The following is a 16,140-nucleotide window of genomic DNA, read 5'->3' as shown; positions in this document are numbered from 1 at the left end:
CCAATCTTCTGCTCCAGACAGGTCACCAGAACCTGTCTGGCTCTTGCAGCTATTTTTGACACACACTTGCCAAAACCATTTCATTTCTCATTTGGCTGCTTTTGAGTTGAGACACAGTCATGCTGGAGAAAATGTCCAGACGTAACCGCTCCCTGCTGTCACTGTTCCTCACCTCTCTGGCCCTCACGCTGTCCGTCTGGGCTTTCTGCACCTCTTATTGGTGCGAAGGGACACACAAGGTGGTGAAGCCGGTCTGCCTGTCGCCAGTCAAGATCAAAAACTGCGGGCAGAACAACAGCCAGCCGTATACCACAGGTAAGACACACGGGCCACACAGTGCTTATTCTGGACATTTCAAAGATTTCAAGGATCCTGGTTAATTTGGCAACAGCTGAAGTCACTGATGGTAACAGCAGATGCAGTTTAATCATCTCAAAATGGAAGTAATGACACAACTATCTGCACAGTTTTCTTAAAAAAAATGAATTTTAGGGTAGCTGAGGGACTTTGTTCTTATTTCATGCATCATTTTGAGATTTTTTGCTTTTTTTGCACTGTTGGTAGTTTTACTTTTTTGTAGTTCTCCGTACTTTGGGATTAGCTGTGATCAAATAGCCCACAAATTAACCAAAATAAAATATTTCTGTAATTTTGATCTTGATGGAAATCCTCAGGCTCTGACTGCACATACACTAAAATTATTTATCATGTGATGGATGTTGCTGACATTAGTCTGAAGAGGTGAAACTATATGCTGCTGTATATACTTCGTGCTTTGTTCTTTTACTACCGGTCATATAAAACCAAACAATCAATAAAAAGCTGTCATCCACTGATATTTTATTTTTCAGTTGGACAGATGATTCAGTGTAACTCTGGCCTTTACTATTAGGGATTTCTATATTTGTGACCAAATTAAAATGATTTATGATAACCCTAAAAACAGAACAGCAACAAACTGAGAAGACAACTGATACAAACTCATAAATTCACACACGACGTTCGTTACAGAAGGCAACGACTTGCTAAGATGCAGATATTTATCATAGCAACCTAATGTTTATAGTTTTGCATAAACAAGGTTAAACTCACTTTTAACATTTACATAATCTGTGTCATCTGTTTTGCTCATTGTTTGATGTAGTGTCACTATGAATTATGGGACAGCATTGTCTCCTTTGGTTTCTTGGAGGATGAGCCAGAGCTAAGGGAGATAATAAAGGATTCGAGCTCCTTTCCATAGAGAATTTAAAGAGCTCTTATTATGTGCCTGCCACACTGCTGTTTCCAGGTCACTTCACTCAGAAGAAAACAACTATTTGAGTATTTGACGGTGTCTGCTGTGCTCCCATTAGAAATGGGTGCTCCCCTTTCCAGTATTCCCAGCTTCCTTACTGTGCCGTGTGCCAATCCTGACACTGGCTCCACCACCTTATGTGGGTAGAAATTTAGGTTGTCATGACCAGACCTTCTCCATAACCTATGCAAACCCTATCTCATGAGTTCTGGGCCACATGTGGGCCAAAGCGCAGAGTCCTCAAAACGTCTGTTTTCTTGCTCATCTTAACTGGCTTTGATGGATGTTTAAAGACAACTCAGAAGAGCATGTAACAAATCTAAGCTGTATTCACTACTTACTCACAGCTAGCAGACAGTTGGAGCATTTGATACATGCCTAATTGAATGAAAACCAGCTTCTAAGAAAGTGCTTTCACCCTAAGGTCAGTTTAAACATGAATTATCTCTTTTTCTCTGAGTTCTCTTTTGCCTTCTGCCAGCTGGATTTCTAATTTCTCTCGGCTGCACGTGCAGTTTGTGCAGAAAGTCTGAGCACAGGAATTCTCAGTGCACCACAGTGTTGTCGCACACCAAGTCATCAAAAATGATCTTTTCAAAGTGCATCTGTGATGTTGTTGTGGGGTGTGGGATCGTCCAGGCTTCCCTGTCACTTTTACTATTTTCCTGTTTGCTTATTACAGTATGGCATTAGTAGTTTTACTATTACAGGATCTCCACAGCTGCTTGGGTTGAAGTATTTTTAGACTTTATTGCCAGAGATTCACATAATCCCGGCTTTGTTGCTTATCTCAGCACTTTATGGCAGCAGCTGCATGTTGTCTGGATTTGCTAACCCACTTTACCATCATTCAGCTTTAAACCAATTTTATCTCTGTGTAGTATTTAATTTTTATTACATAAAACAAGGGCTGATAACACGGAGAACAAGGTTTCAGGGCTGGATTGTGTTACACACTGTGACCCAAAGGAGACCTACTTCAGGATTTACAGCACTGTTTGCTGGCATACTTTTCTCATATTTCCGCAGCTCTAGTCTTATTAGAGCAAAAGCTCCTTGGAAAAAAACAAGAACACAAATGATTCTGTTAATTACTTAAGTTTGCTCATTTCAAGCAAAAAGGTATGTTTTTATACCGTTTCTGTCCCCCTAAAACTCCTGTCCTCTTCATCCAGAGGTGCCCACCCCAGACCCCAGGAACCCAGCCTCCAATGTCACGCTGTCTCCTCAGCAGAAGGAGGAGCTGGAAAGGATAAGGAAAAAGCAGCTGGCTAACGCTGTCCACTACATCTGGGAGACAGGAGAGGACAAGTACATGCTGAGATACTTCCACACTGGCTTCTGGCTGTCCTGCGAGAAGCACAATGAAGGTTGGTGAGTGGAACAGACTTTGATCAGGGATCGAATAACTGGGGGATTTTTGTGCCTGAATAACCTCCATAAAAAACTCTCTGTGCAACATTCAACTGATTTCTTTCATAATCTCAAGATGACACTCTCATGTCAAAGGGGCTATGTAAAAGTAAATGAGGTGGAAATAAATTACCTTTTAAAACAAGTTTAATTACAACATTTTACTTACCATAATGACCCAAAAACTAAAGGCAGGTTGAGATAGAGGAATAAGTTAATGCATACATTAAAATGCATCAAACATCACTTAAAAATGGGCAACAGCAGATTTTCAAATATTATTTTAACCCTGTTCATGTGCATTAATTAAAATAGCCTCTTCAGACTGCAGTAAACATAACTGTGAATAAACAGAGCCTGCATGAAGCCCTGTGACTAAAGTTTACAGCATTTTTTACTTGCAAGTGAAATTGAAACTAGAAAGTGGCTGGAACGCATTTTCATATTAAAATTATCCAAAATAAATAAGAAACTAAGAGGAAAGATAAGTAAAATAAATCCAAAAAGCATAAAATCTGAGTGTCTCGGGTGAAAGTTTGGTGTGATCTGCAAATACTTCCTTGACAAGTCATTTGTCTGTCCTCTTTCAAGGACAAGCCACAGTCAAAGGAGCATTAAAAGCTAGTAAACAGTCAGTAGAGCTAATAATGCAGTTATTATGCCATTAGATTATTCCTGCCTTCACTGTAAGAACAATTAATGTTGCAGAGTATTTTTATGCACAAATACCTGGCAAATAATATTATTGAACCATTTATTATCACATGCACAGCTGTAACCTTATTGGTCATGAGGCCATCTTGCAGCACTGACGGTGTGAAATGGCAGTGCTCAGGTATGTAACTTAAAGCCTGGCAGATTCTTAAACTCTTAAATCTTGTGAAACTTGCATCAGTCCAGATGTCCCACAGAATGAACCTCACCTCTTCCTCTGTCTGTGTTTTAACTGCTTCACAGATTTGTGCAAATTAGAATTTTTTTGCAAGAACCTATATTATTTGTTTTAACAGTCACTGGCAATCTGGTTGATGAGGACAAGTTGGAGATGTGCTTTCTATAAGGACACATCTCAACATGAGGGGACAAGTCTAAAGATTTTATACGCACAAACACATTCATATGTTTTAATCTTCATGTGAGGTTTTATCCAAGCTTTACAAATCAAGTGGAGATGCCAGCCTCTTTAAGTATAAATTATTATTCCCTCTTTTTTAATGTCCTTTCACTGGAGCTCAACAGGGACATGCTGTCCAACGAATAAAACACAAACAGCAAACTTGGAAAATACCCATGTGATTTCGCTGACTCAGCCCAATGAAATCCCGTATTTGCTTCAGAGGAAGATTTGAATACATTTTGTTCACTGCATCAGGATTGTGGATTTTCAGAGTCCAAATCTATCATTTAATATAGTGCACCTCATTTAAGCCGCTTTCTAAGCCTGGATTATTGTTGCTACGCAAAAAACTGTTGGTAGTATTGAGTTAACACATGTGAGTCACACAATAAAGTGCAACCATCCTCTCTTAATGGCAAAAGAAGCTTGAGAGGGTTTCTTCTTTTCACGAACTAAATGATAATAGAGACCAAAGAAAACATTGTTATTGTTGTTAAGTGCCATATGGGCTACATAGTTATGAACACACACATATAAAAGCATATACAGAGTGATGTTGGGTATCCTGTAAACAGAAAGCAATCACTGTCTTATACCCTTCGATGGAGTGATTGCAACTATGACTGATTGTGGTTCAAAGCTGATTGTAGCTTTAAATTTGACCTTTAAGTATGTGTGTGCCTCTCAGTGCTTACAAAGGATTATTCTCCCCAAACCTAGTTTGTATAAAACAGGTAGACCCCTGTAAACATTATAGATTTAAAGACAATATAACAAGCTTCTTAACCCTTGTTTTTAGGTGCAGATCAGGAAGAAAAGTGTCGAAGTTTCATTGAGCTGACACCAGGAGAGACACAAGGTTGGTCCAATACCAAATTTTCATCTCACAACAGAGAAAATCTTCAATATTTAACCTGAAGAAATTGTCTCTATATCCTTAAATGCTTCCAGGTGTGCTCTGGCTGTCTGTCATCAGTGAGTTCATGTACATCGGTCTCCTGGCTATGGGCTTCTTACTGATGTGTGTGGAAGCACTGTGCCTCTGCGCCAAGAGGGAAATGAACGCCCTCAAGATCAATGCCTTTGCAGCCATGTGCACTGTCCTCTCAGGTGAGAACAAAGAACATTTTCTGAGTCCTAAAAGGCTGTGGGCACTTGCTTGCTTGCTTGATCTAAAAACCTCAAGAGGAAAAGGGTTGGATACAAATGGTGGAAATTACTTTCCTTCAGATGGTGTGTGGGTGAGGACCTCAGTAATTCAGGAGGGGCTCAGAGTAGAGCTAGGATGGATGGATGGATTGATGGATGGATGGATGGATGGATGGATGGATGGCAGGACTGCCATGTTTCAGTCATTCCTACAATAATAACCTCCAAAATTTGAATTATTTTATCTTACTTTTTTATTTTTTAACCATATTTTTTCAGGTTGCAGCAAAGGTAACCGTATCTCCATGTTTCTGTCCTCTCCCAGGCATGATGGGGATGGTAGCTCACATGATGTACACAACAGTGTTTCAGATGACTGTGAGCATCGGACCTAAAGACTGGAGGCCACAGAGCTGGGACTACGGCTGGTCTTTTGCGTAAGTTTCAATTAAACCAAAGTAATTATTCTGTATTAAAGTAAAATATTCCCCAACAATCGTCAGATTAGATGAAATATCCCACAGAGTTTGATTATCACCCAATATTGTCAAAATATTTTATATCTGCAAGGTGTGTAAACATTATCTGGTTAGCAAGCTATACAGAAAGCTGTTTTGAGAGTGGCTGTGACAAACACTAACATGGTCTCAATTACCTACAGCTGTGGTCAGGAGTTCACATGAACGATTGACATGGTGGCTTTTAATTATTTTTCTATATTTCTTTTTCTAGGGTCAAATGATTGCACAGAACACATCTTTAATGACTTTAAAAACAATAATTGAGAGCACGAGTTTTTAATTTATCTGGAATTTTCTGTGATCCACACAGGGTCAGAAGCAAAAAAGATACATATACCGCCACAAATATCTGGTTAAATGTCCCTTACCAGACACTTTTGGTAGTCATCAACAAGCGTCTGGCATAATTCTAGCTATTCTAGATATTTGACCAATCTCATTGGCTGATTTGTTGGATTTTCAACATGGTTGAGGTCAGGGCTTTAGGTAGGCCATTCTAGGTGCATAATGCTAGTTGCTTTGTCCATTTCAAAACCAGTGTTGATGTGTGTTTTTGATCATTGTTCTGTTGAAATGCCCATTTGCATCTAAGGTGCAAACATCTAGCTGTTGGTTTGAGGTAAAGTTGAATAATTTGAACATATTCCTCCATTTTTATTATCCACTTTGTGAAATGTATCAGTACCACTGACAGGAAACGGCATGATGCTTCTACCACTAAGCTTAACAGTTTGTATAGTTGTCTGAGGTTTGAAAGCCTCACCTTTACTCCTCCAAACAATTCCTACTATCATTGTAGCTCAGTCTTTGTCTCATCTGACCATGAATCTTTCTCCAGGAGGAATTTGGCTTTTCCATGTGGGCAGTTGAAAATTTCAGTTTAGCTTGAAGGTGTCGGTTTGGGACCTGGGACATCTTTCTTGGTCTGTACTCTCAGTCCATGGCAATGTAAAACTGGTTTCCAGTTCATGGGAGGCTTGAGCCTTTGTGGTTCCCAGGCTGTTCTTGAACTTAATAGGCCTTATTTGAAGTGAGTGTACGTATATGTTTGAGCCTTCATTGATACTCCTGACCATGTGTGGATTAGAGAAAATTTCAAATACATTCAAACTTGTGTATCCAGTTCTTGTTTTTTTAAATCATTAAAATGTATGGTTTATTGTCATTCCACTTTGGGAAAAGAACCCTTCAAAGAAACAATTAAAAGCCCCAAATTTCCATGACATTCTTGCTCGTGGTGAGTGGATGTAAACTAACTGACCACAGTTATAGATGCTGTCTCTCCAAGCTTCAGTAGTCATATGGCACTTTAAAGAGCTTCACTGTACCACTTTCTGATCTGATCGAATCTTTACACAACCTTTTGTATTGGCTGGTCATCATACTAGAAAGATTCAATCTTTCCCCCTCTCCAGCATGGCATGGCTTTCATTCAGCTGCTGCATGGCAGCTGCTGTGGCCACATTGAACTCCTACACCAAGACCATCATTGAGATGAAGCACCGGGCTCGGGTAAGGCTGGAGGAGGCCCGAAATACCACCAGTGCCCCCTCCTATGAGGAGGTTGTTCGAGCTGGGCCGGGAGGGATTTACTCCGTCAGTCAGCTGATGCAGCTTGGACAACAGGGGGCTCTAATGGACCCAATGTGGCCCAGAGGAGTGGGACCAGCTGTTGGACCTCTGGCATGTGGCGCTGGGGGAGCACTGCTCGTTGGTGGAGGAGGAATTGGAGTTGGAGGCATGGGTAATCTTGGCGTTGGGATGGGACTGGGAGGAATGCCATCTATGGCAGGTGCTGGGGGAAATGGTGTTGGAATGGGAGGGATGGGAGGTGGAGCAGGGGGAGGAATGGGAGCAGGTGGAGTAGGAGGGGGGAAGCTGGCAGACCCTCATGGTGTGGTTGTGGTGGAAGGCTGCGGCACCGAAGGATGTGAAGATTGTGAACGTGAGATGGACGAGATAAATTATGCCCTCCAGGAGGAGCGAGAGGACTTACTCTGCTAAGATTTCTCGGGGCAGAAGACCTCGACAAACATCTCTCCACGGCAGATTTTACTTATCTCACTAAAACTACAATAAAATATATTTTTTAAAAATTCACAGGACTTGCACAGACACACACACCTTTAACCTTTAACTGCAGTTTTGTACATGTGGGGTTGTACAAATGAAGTTTCAAATCAATTCTGGACTATTTTCAGTACTACATCTATTACAGTATGAGAATTTCAATTTCTGGACCAGTAGCGAGCAAAAGAGCCCGAACTATTAGTGTTGTGGTTTATTACTGTAAGAGTTACCACAGTAACATTTTCATCCTATCTCAGTAATGTTTCTGTCCACATGGCAAACTCTGCAGACGTATGTGCAGTAGAAGAACCAAAATAACTGGCTTAAAGACAATGCAAGCTTCACAGAGCTGCAAAGTTGGGATTATTATATTGGCAAGCGAATATTTGAATAGGGTTTAATACTTGAATCAGAATATTATGATGTAACATTTATTAGATTTGCCCTTCTACATGTCTTACACATGGAGTTAGCTTACAGTTGTTCCTGGCTGGAAGTACATATAACTTTAGGCAACTGAAATTTAAACACACGCACACACACACACACACGCACACACACACACACACACACACGCGCACACACACTCACAGTTTGATTTTATAAAACTGCACAAATCATTTTGTTTTTCAAGCCTTACATTTCTTCAGGGATTTGATGTAATTCAGTGACTCGTTGGATGTTAGAGATGATGTGAATGTATTCAAGGGGCAACAATACATAACAAATAATATAACACAAGTTTGCAATCACATTTGCTGTATGTATATTTTTATTTTTAATCTGTTTTTGCATGATTGTATAAAATTCTCTCCACATTAAGGTGATGAATAAACATGAAGCACATTCATTGCATGACTGGACTCGTCACTTGTAATAGACTTTAATGGAGTCAATGATACTAAAGTTCTTCAAGACAAGAATTTATTTTCTTTTTCAAGTTCATTCAAGTTAAGGGTTTAGGCTTTCAAACCTAACTTAACTGTACCATTTGGTGCTATGTGCACCCACATAGATTTGCATTCAAACAAATAGACTTTCTAAACTTTCTGAACATGATGTACCAGTGCGTTATTTCTACTTTAGAAATTTATAGAGTCGACCTCTGTAAAAACCTTTTCAGGAAGAGACTTGTCAGGAAGAGGCCAGACTCTATAGATGCCCTTCTGCATCCAGCAGTATGCGCGGGTCCACTGGGACACCCGAACCGCAGGTTTTTGGTATTTCCACATTGGCTTCATTCATGCTAGAGCTACAGCTCCAAGGTAATGTATATTTGCATCGATGAAATCAAGAAGAACCAGAATTTCGAGTGTTTGTCATCTAAACCTGCAGATATTTCTCAAAACTGTCAGAAAAATGTAGTTTATTTACATTTCTGAAGAATAAACTGGAAATAATCAACCCACTATTTTGTCTGAAATATTTGGGTATGACGTGGCTCGTCTTTAGCCTGTGGCAATAACGGGGTATACTGTGATCAATGCTGTCTTGTAAACTTAGTGTTGACATCAGAGTTTTTTATCAGTTTTTATCATTTATGAAGATGCTGCAAGCGTATTTATCTTTTTGCAATGTAACTACATCACTACAATAAATTAAAGAACCAACACTCGCTGACATCTTTAAGTCAAAATACACAGAAAATAAATAAAGGCAAAAAATACATCTGCTTTTACATTTAAACAAGAAGTTACGATTTTTTATTTTTTGGTCTTTAGCTTGGCTTTGACATGTTACATATATTGACCTTGACCTTGAAATAATTTCGGATGATTTCTACTCACTTTGGAATTATTGTGACTTTTTTTCTTCTTGCTATTATGAGATCTACCTTCATATATTGTATTAAATATTTAAATAAACAACTGGCAACATTTATAAAACATTAATTACTTTGGTGATCACTTTACCTTCCACTCAGAACCATCTAAAAATCCAAGTTTTAACTCGCTGAATAGAATCAAATATCTGCAGAACCAATACCTGTTAATGGTTCATTTGGGTCCCTCAGACACAGATACAGTAGATCGAGGAAAGAAAGAAAAAAGAAGGATCAACAATTACATTCACAGAGAAATTTGGATGTTCAGACAGATGCTTTCAAATGCTGGACAGAAGATTATGTCAGTAATCTCTGCAATCAGGGGAATGAGAACGAGAGAGAGAGAGAGAGAGAGAGAGAGAGCTTGACATCATGCGGGGACAGAAACAGATAAAAGTCAACTGTAAGGTCTCTGAGCAGCATGTGGAGAGTAATTAAAATGTATATAAACAGTTGAATTATGCAACAGTTCCACAACCAACAACATATACAAATTTTGGGAACACCAAACATGTTTTTGAAGGAAGCATCTGAAGTAAATTTATTCTTCTGTGACTTGAAGTGAATAAAAAAAGTAAGGCAGATGTCTCTAAGAAACTAGAACAAGAAAGTAGGTCTTTTTTCTTATGAAACAACATTAATCTTTTATGCAGACACTTCTGTGTCTTGTGTAATTTAAGAAAGTGTCCACTGTTAAACAGGGCATCTGGAGATGCATGCATGAAGGATTTGGCTCTTATTTGTAGATAAAATATGATCATGGTGATTTTCCGATCAGTTTGGTTTGGTGACAAATTTCTGCTACTGCAGCAACATAAAAGAGGAGATTTTGATGCCGAGGTATTTAAAAATCCACACAGTAATACTTGTTTCTTTGGATTATCTACAGACCATAGTGAGAACACCAAGGATTCGTTAAATCTGAATTATTCACAGCGGGATACAAGGATTGTACTATAAATAGTTTTGTTTTTTTTCGTTTGCTTTTTAGGGTTTTTTATTTTTCAAATGTAGTTCTTTTTTTGATAGCACAGTTACAGATAATGCATTATTAAGTTTTAAGTCATCAAATAATATATATGGGAGAAGATAAATGGGAAAGGATGTAATAATAAAGAGACACAGTCATTAACAAGAAATTTAGTTGTCACTTACTTCAGCACATTTGCTGTTTGTGACACAAAAACTGTGCAGCTGTGTAAATAGCAGTGGAATACTTCAGCAACTACAGATTGACATTTTTTCTTCACTTCTTCATTTCGAGCACGCTCTAATAAAGAAAAAATGGCAATATTGTCATGGTTGCTTTATTAACTTTGTCTTGACATTTTGTGCAAGTACTGCATACTTAGCTGTGGATCATCAACAGTGGAGTTACATCACTATGACTTGAACTATACCGGAAAGCCAAATCCTTTTCAGAGAGTAAATTTGTTATGATGTGGCAAAAAGGAACAAAATGCAGACTTGAACAAAAAAATATAAACTTCAATTAGGTGGCATGCATCAGTCAATCAAAATCTGCATGTTTGTGTACTAAATTTTTTATTTTTTTTTAAATGTTACAGAAGCCATTTTCCAGTTAACAATGTTTTTGTTATTTTGTTAATTTCTTAATTTTAAGAGGAAATAACAGTTTTTAAATTAGATTTACATCGACATAAAGACTTTTGATAATAACATTTTATTACAATTCCAACATGTTTTATTCAGTGTATTGTACAGGATCAAGACTTGATTTCACATGTTGTCTCACAATAACAAGTCTATTCTCCATATTCAACACTTAACTAGGACATTGAACATTTAAGACTGTGACATATGGATACAATAAAGAATGTAAAAGACATGAAATTAGACCAGGATAATGGAAACCTCCTGCATTTACTGTAGTTACACCGTGGGCTATATGTTGGTTTGGGTTAGAAAAGGAGGTAGAACATAACTTGTGGTAGTAATAATTTTGGCTACTCTGAATGACACTTTGTAGCTTTCATCTTCTTAAGAAATTCAAATTAAATACTTACTTTCTAAATGTGGAAGAAGCGATCAGAAGATGGACATTTTATTTACATGCTGTAAAACTTTGTTCACAGGTTTAAGAGGGGATGTTGTCTGTATGGTAGACACATACCGGTGATACTTTGAAATTTGAAATGCTTACAGTTTGTCCCATTTTTTTCCTCAACATTTATGTGCTGTAAATAACTTAGACAGCACATATGGGTATACAATAAATGTTATAAAACCATTGAAGAGGTTCTGTGTCATTGTTTAAATTAGACCATCTGGTCATTATCATCACACCTACAATGTGTTCATGTTTTGTGAAATTGCTGTCAGGTGAAGTGGACAAAAAAAGACAGTGACAGAACTAGAGAAATATACAGTGAAAATGTCTGAACAGCTACTTTAAAGGTGAGTATTGAATCAAGCGAAGAGCATCGTCATTGTCCAAAACTCCCTGGATGAACTCTCCTTCTGCAATTCGGTCTGCAAAGAGAAAAAAAAAGTTTCTTATAGTTTATTAGTTTTGTTTATTTGGAGTAATATCAAAAACTGAAAGGAAGTCTTCAAAGATGGACATTAAACATAGATACACTTAAAAGGCATTGCAAATACAAACTGTGTAATTGAGGAATGTCATTTACTTTGATAGTATTACAATCCAGTAGCCTAACCTATGACTACCAGATTTGTCACATTCCTCAGGGATTTACTTCTAAACCAGTGTTTTCACTATTGCAAGTGTGATCTACTTATCTGTCCATATTCAATGTCCATATACGTCTTCACTATTTCTTACCGTTGTCACCCTTGTCAAAATAATTCCAGAGTTTATCTGCCCTCTTCTGAGCTGTGTTTTCATCTTCAGGCAACTTTCCCATCTCTTCTTTGGGAATCAGCTTAAAAATTGCCTGTCAAGGGAAAAATAACAAAATTTGGTGAAAAGTGAGAAAAGATTTCACTTGTGTGAGCTACAGCTGTATACAGTAAAATCAATTTTTGTGGCTGCAGAGGGAAATGGAGCCATTGCCCCCAAATCCTCCTTTAATCTGAACCGCTTTGTCACATCTATGAGCTGATGAGCTGCCTCGCAAACAAAAACAGCAACAAACTGCTGTGATTCTACAGATTAACCAACCAGCTCTTTTGGTCTCTCTGGCTTTATTTAGTGAATATATGAATACTAATCTTTAAGAATGAAATGTGGCTGTTCTAATAAGGTTTCCAAGCAATATAAAGATACATTAACACTACACAGCACAGTAATACTCTTCAGCTGCCTGTCTTAAGAATATATGAAAAAAATTTATTTTTCCAAATGTAAACCGAATAATTTTGTTACATATCAGGGAGGATGCACTACTGTGGGCACAAAAAACTAAAGTGAGAAGGCACTGGCTTTATATAATTCTAAGTGCCTTTTTATATTTGTCTGCATACTGTCAACAAATAATGATGGTGCTTATTGATGAAGGTTTGCAGTTTTCTCTCTAAAAATTAATTCGAGTGGCCGGTAGATAAAACTGATTAATTTTCAATTCCATTCAAATTATTTCGGTTAAATTTTACTTTGTATTATTATATTATTTGTACATTTATAGCTCCAGATCATATCAAATATTGCCTCAATGTGCTTTATTTTTGCAAGGTTTTATGACATCAAACAAGCTCAAACACTGTCTTAAATAATCCTGTGTGCCCATCACACATTTGTTTCCGTTATACTTCATTTGCTATTCAAAGTTTAATAGCTAACATACTGTCATGCTTCTTTGAAATGTATTAAAATTAGAACATTTCACTTACTAAGAGTAAAAAAACGAATATGTGGAAAACCGAGGCTACGTTGTGACATATTAGAATAGAATAATCCTTTAATTGTCCCACAAAGTTAAATTTGGGTGTAACAGCAGCAAGAAAGACACATATACAAACAAACAGTACACAAGACACAGAACAGAAACATACACAATTTTTACATATTTACATCAAGGACATTACCTGTTACCAAGGACATGACCAAGGATTTTACCTATAGACATTTCAACATTTGTGTAAAACTTTGCAAGATTATGTCTATTTCTTTAGGATTAAGTTAAATGCAATCTATTTATCAGCATTAATAAATTATTTTTTATTTATGATCATATATAAGAAAATGAAAATGTAAACCCATGTTTAGGCTCAGAATTCAAGCATATTTGGAGTCTTAATTTCAACTATAGTGGCCTGTTTTGCTATTTTACAGGTTGCACATGTAGTTCAAGACAGTCTAACATGATCTTCTATGCAGATAATACGTTTGTCTAACTTTGTTCTTGTGAATCCACCTGTTTCTGTAAACAGTGTGCAAACATCTAGAAGCCAAAGCTAAAGGAAAAGCAGTGATTTAGCACTTCATCACCACCCTTTCACTCACCGTGCAGATTTCCGAGACCTCTGACTTGGTGATGTATCCATTCTTGTCCACATCAAACAGCGAGAAGGCCCATTCGAGTTTCCTGGTGGTCTTTCCTGTTGATGTCATGTGGAGGGCAATGATGTACTCCTTGAAGTCCAGAGTGCCATCGTCATTTGTGTCAAAGGAGCGGAAGACGTGTTGAGCATATGTATTGGCATCACTTTCTGGAAAGAACTTGTTGTAGATTGTCTGAAACTCCTCTTTTGTGATGCGGCCATTTGGACACTGCTTCTTGAAGTTTTCATACCACTGGACAATTTCAGTCTCTGAGAACTTGGTGTTGAGCTTCAGATCCTCCAGGATCTCTTTGGACACAGCTCCGCTCTTGCTATTTCCCATTGCTGGTGTTTTAGTGATGTTTTAGAGCTTTATTTGAGAGTGAATATGTGGCCCCTGGCTCTTCTAGGGCAATTATAACCCAACTTTAACCTAAGAAGTTACCTCCTCTGCTTTGTTAAAGGGGTAACAGCCCTCTTGATCCTGTCTTCGCCTGCTATTCAGCCCACCAACGCAAAAGCTGTGAAAAGAACAGTCGTATGGTAAGCTCTTTAAGCCACTCAACCATCTGTACTTCCAGCAATAGGTGACAAGGTTCATTTCAGGTCAAAAGTAAAGTCCTTGCTTATCGACATCGAAGTGTGCAAGTCTCTACCCTGTTGATCTCTTAAAATAAGCACCAAGCCAGGTTGCAACTGAGGACTCAAATAGACATGATCTTGGCCCCTGAGGGCACCTTGTACTCAGAGTTATTTAGTCCCGGTAAGTTTCTATAATGAGCTTCATCCATATAGTCAAAAGTCAGCCTGCAGCTAAGCTTGTAGTGAACATTTGTACAACTGGAAGACCCTTGTTTGATATAATATCTAGATCCAACATCATTACATGAAAACAAAAATGTTGTTTCCTTGCAAATTATAAAATACCCAAAAAATTGTGCAAGTGATTATTTTAATAAAATGAATGAATTCGTCTGTGAGAAACATAAGTGAATAGGACCAAATTTCTCTTAATTATATTTTCAAAAATTCAGTTTTGGATAAATGTTTCTTGTGAGCTGTAAAACAGAGAAACTAAAACAAAGAAAAGTTTCAGTTTCAAGTCAAAAAACTTGAATTTAACCATTAAGAAATAAAAATTCATTGCTCATTAAATTGAGTTGAACAACACCTGATTAAGATGCCATAAAGTAATAAGTCTAACAGTATCCTTAGTGTTTCCACACTCCTTATAATCAGAATTTATCTTGCAAGTGTTGCTCAGCTCTTTCTGTCTCCTACCTGTGTGATCAGCTGGGGAGTCCAGGGCAAACAGTGATGCTCTGTCTGTGAGTAGCTGAGGAAATCAACCTCCACCTGATGGGTAGAGTCAATTAATCTGGATCACCCTGAGGCGGAGCCACATCAGCACCCGTGTGAGCCCCTGAGCTGCTGCTTCCTTTTTATGTATATGTACATAGTCAAGAGGTGGCATCACTCATAAGAACTTTTTATGATGTTTCTCACAAATAACTTTCACTACTACTTATACTCAGGAAGAGTATTTTTGTTCATTATCAAGACTGAACAAAAGGCTCAAACCACTATTGATATATTCTCATTTCTTTGGTTTGACACACATATAGTTATACTATGATCAGGTTGTCATTTTGTGCCATTTTTCTGAATATTTTGCACTTTGTCGGAGATCTGGTCAGTCTGTCATTGTCATTGTGACATGAAAACAGAGCCTGTAAGGACATTTACAATGAGAAGCCACATTAAAATAGCTCCACCTGACGCTTGCAACAGGACAGTCTGGCAGTCTGACTATGGCAGTAAATACTCTGTTTTTTTGTTTTTTGGGGGGGGTTTTGTGTCCTGTCTGGCACTGTAGCAATCAGAATTATTGTCTGAGGGCCAAGACAATTTGCCCAACAGATTTACTTTCCCAAGTGGGCCTTTTGCTATACTGGTCCACTTGATTGTGATAGTTTATTTGATCTTTATTAGTTATTTTTATTCTAAGTTATTGTAATCAGGCCAGACTGGACTTGGGGACGGGAAAGAAAAACAAGAAGAAAAGTTCAGAAGAAAGTTAACAGAAGGAGAGGGAAAGAAAAAGGAGAAAAGAGAGAGAGAAGACAATGAAAATCTGCTTCATCACCTTTGTCTCCCCCCCCCCCCCCCCCCTCTTTTTCTTTTCCTGGATCACCTGTTGAGAAAAAAAGAAAACAAGCAGAAGAAAACGAGAGCAATAGAATAAACAACATCACGATGATATATGGGAATATGACAGTAAATA

The 16,140-nt window shown here is 37.9% G+C and overlaps 2 protein-coding genes across 2 annotated transcripts; one reads left to right on the top strand and one right to left on the bottom strand.

Annotated features, from left to right (window-relative positions):
• The first annotated feature begins 119 nt into the window (after positions 1-119).
• Positions 120-8,422, top strand: LOC146682482 (germ cell-specific gene 1-like protein). Its single transcript, XM_085446978.1, has 6 exons — positions 120-315; positions 2,473-2,667; positions 4,627-4,686; positions 4,779-4,937; positions 5,302-5,413; positions 6,913-8,422. Exons 1-6 carry the CDS (start codon positions 120-122, stop codon positions 7,499-7,501), a joined length of 1,311 nt encoding a protein of 436 aa, XP_085303104.1. The 3' UTR covers positions 7,502-8,422.
• Positions 8,423-11,066: 2,644 nt separating this feature from the next.
• On the bottom strand, positions 11,067-14,350 carry LOC146682481 (visinin-like). Its single transcript, XM_085445632.1, has 3 exons — positions 13,819-14,350; positions 12,199-12,310; positions 11,067-11,885 (listed from the first exon to the last, which is right to left on the bottom strand). The coding sequence occupies exons 1-3, from the start codon at positions 14,197-14,199 to the stop codon at positions 11,800-11,802; spliced, it is 579 nt and encodes a 192-aa protein (XP_085301758.1). The 5' UTR covers positions 14,200-14,350; the 3' UTR covers positions 11,067-11,799.
• Between the last annotated feature and the right edge of the window lie 1,790 nt (positions 14,351-16,140).

Source organism: Copadichromis virginalis, linkage group LG22, assembly GCF_057382275.1.
Source record: "Copadichromis virginalis isolate Kocher_CV1m ecotype Utaka linkage group LG22, C_Virginalis_male_GT1.1, whole genome shotgun sequence".
NCBI classification, from domain to species: domain Eukaryota; kingdom Metazoa; phylum Chordata; class Actinopteri; order Cichliformes; family Cichlidae; genus Copadichromis; species Copadichromis virginalis.
The sequence above is the reverse complement of the archived record's forward strand: the minus strand, read 5'-3'. Positions and strand labels throughout refer to the sequence as shown.

Excerpts from the sequence above, each read along its gene's own strand:
- LOC146682482 (XM_085446978.1), top strand. The coding sequence starts at position 120 with ATGCTGGAGAAAATGTCCAGACGTAACCGCTCCCTGCTGTCACTGTTC. Across the intron at positions 4,938-5,301 it reads CATGTGCACTGTCCTCTCAG|GCATGATGGGGATGGTAGCT; the intron begins GTGAGAACAAAG and ends GTCCTCTCCCAG. Across the intron at positions 5,414-6,912 it reads GACTACGGCTGGTCTTTTGC|CATGGCATGGCTTTCATTCA; the intron begins GTAAGTTTCAAT and ends CCCCCTCTCCAG.
- LOC146682481 (XM_085445632.1), bottom strand. The coding sequence starts at position 14,199 with ATGGGAAATAGCAAGAGCGGAGCTGTGTCCAAAGAGATCCTGGAGGAT. Across the intron at positions 12,311-13,818 it reads AGGTCTCGGAAATCTGCACG|GCAATTTTTAAGCTGATTCC; the intron begins GTGAGTGAAAGG and ends TTCCCTTGACAG. Across the intron at positions 11,886-12,198 it reads TTTTGACAAGGGTGACAACG|ACCGAATTGCAGAAGGAGAG; the intron begins GTAAGAAATAGT and ends TTCTCTTTGCAG.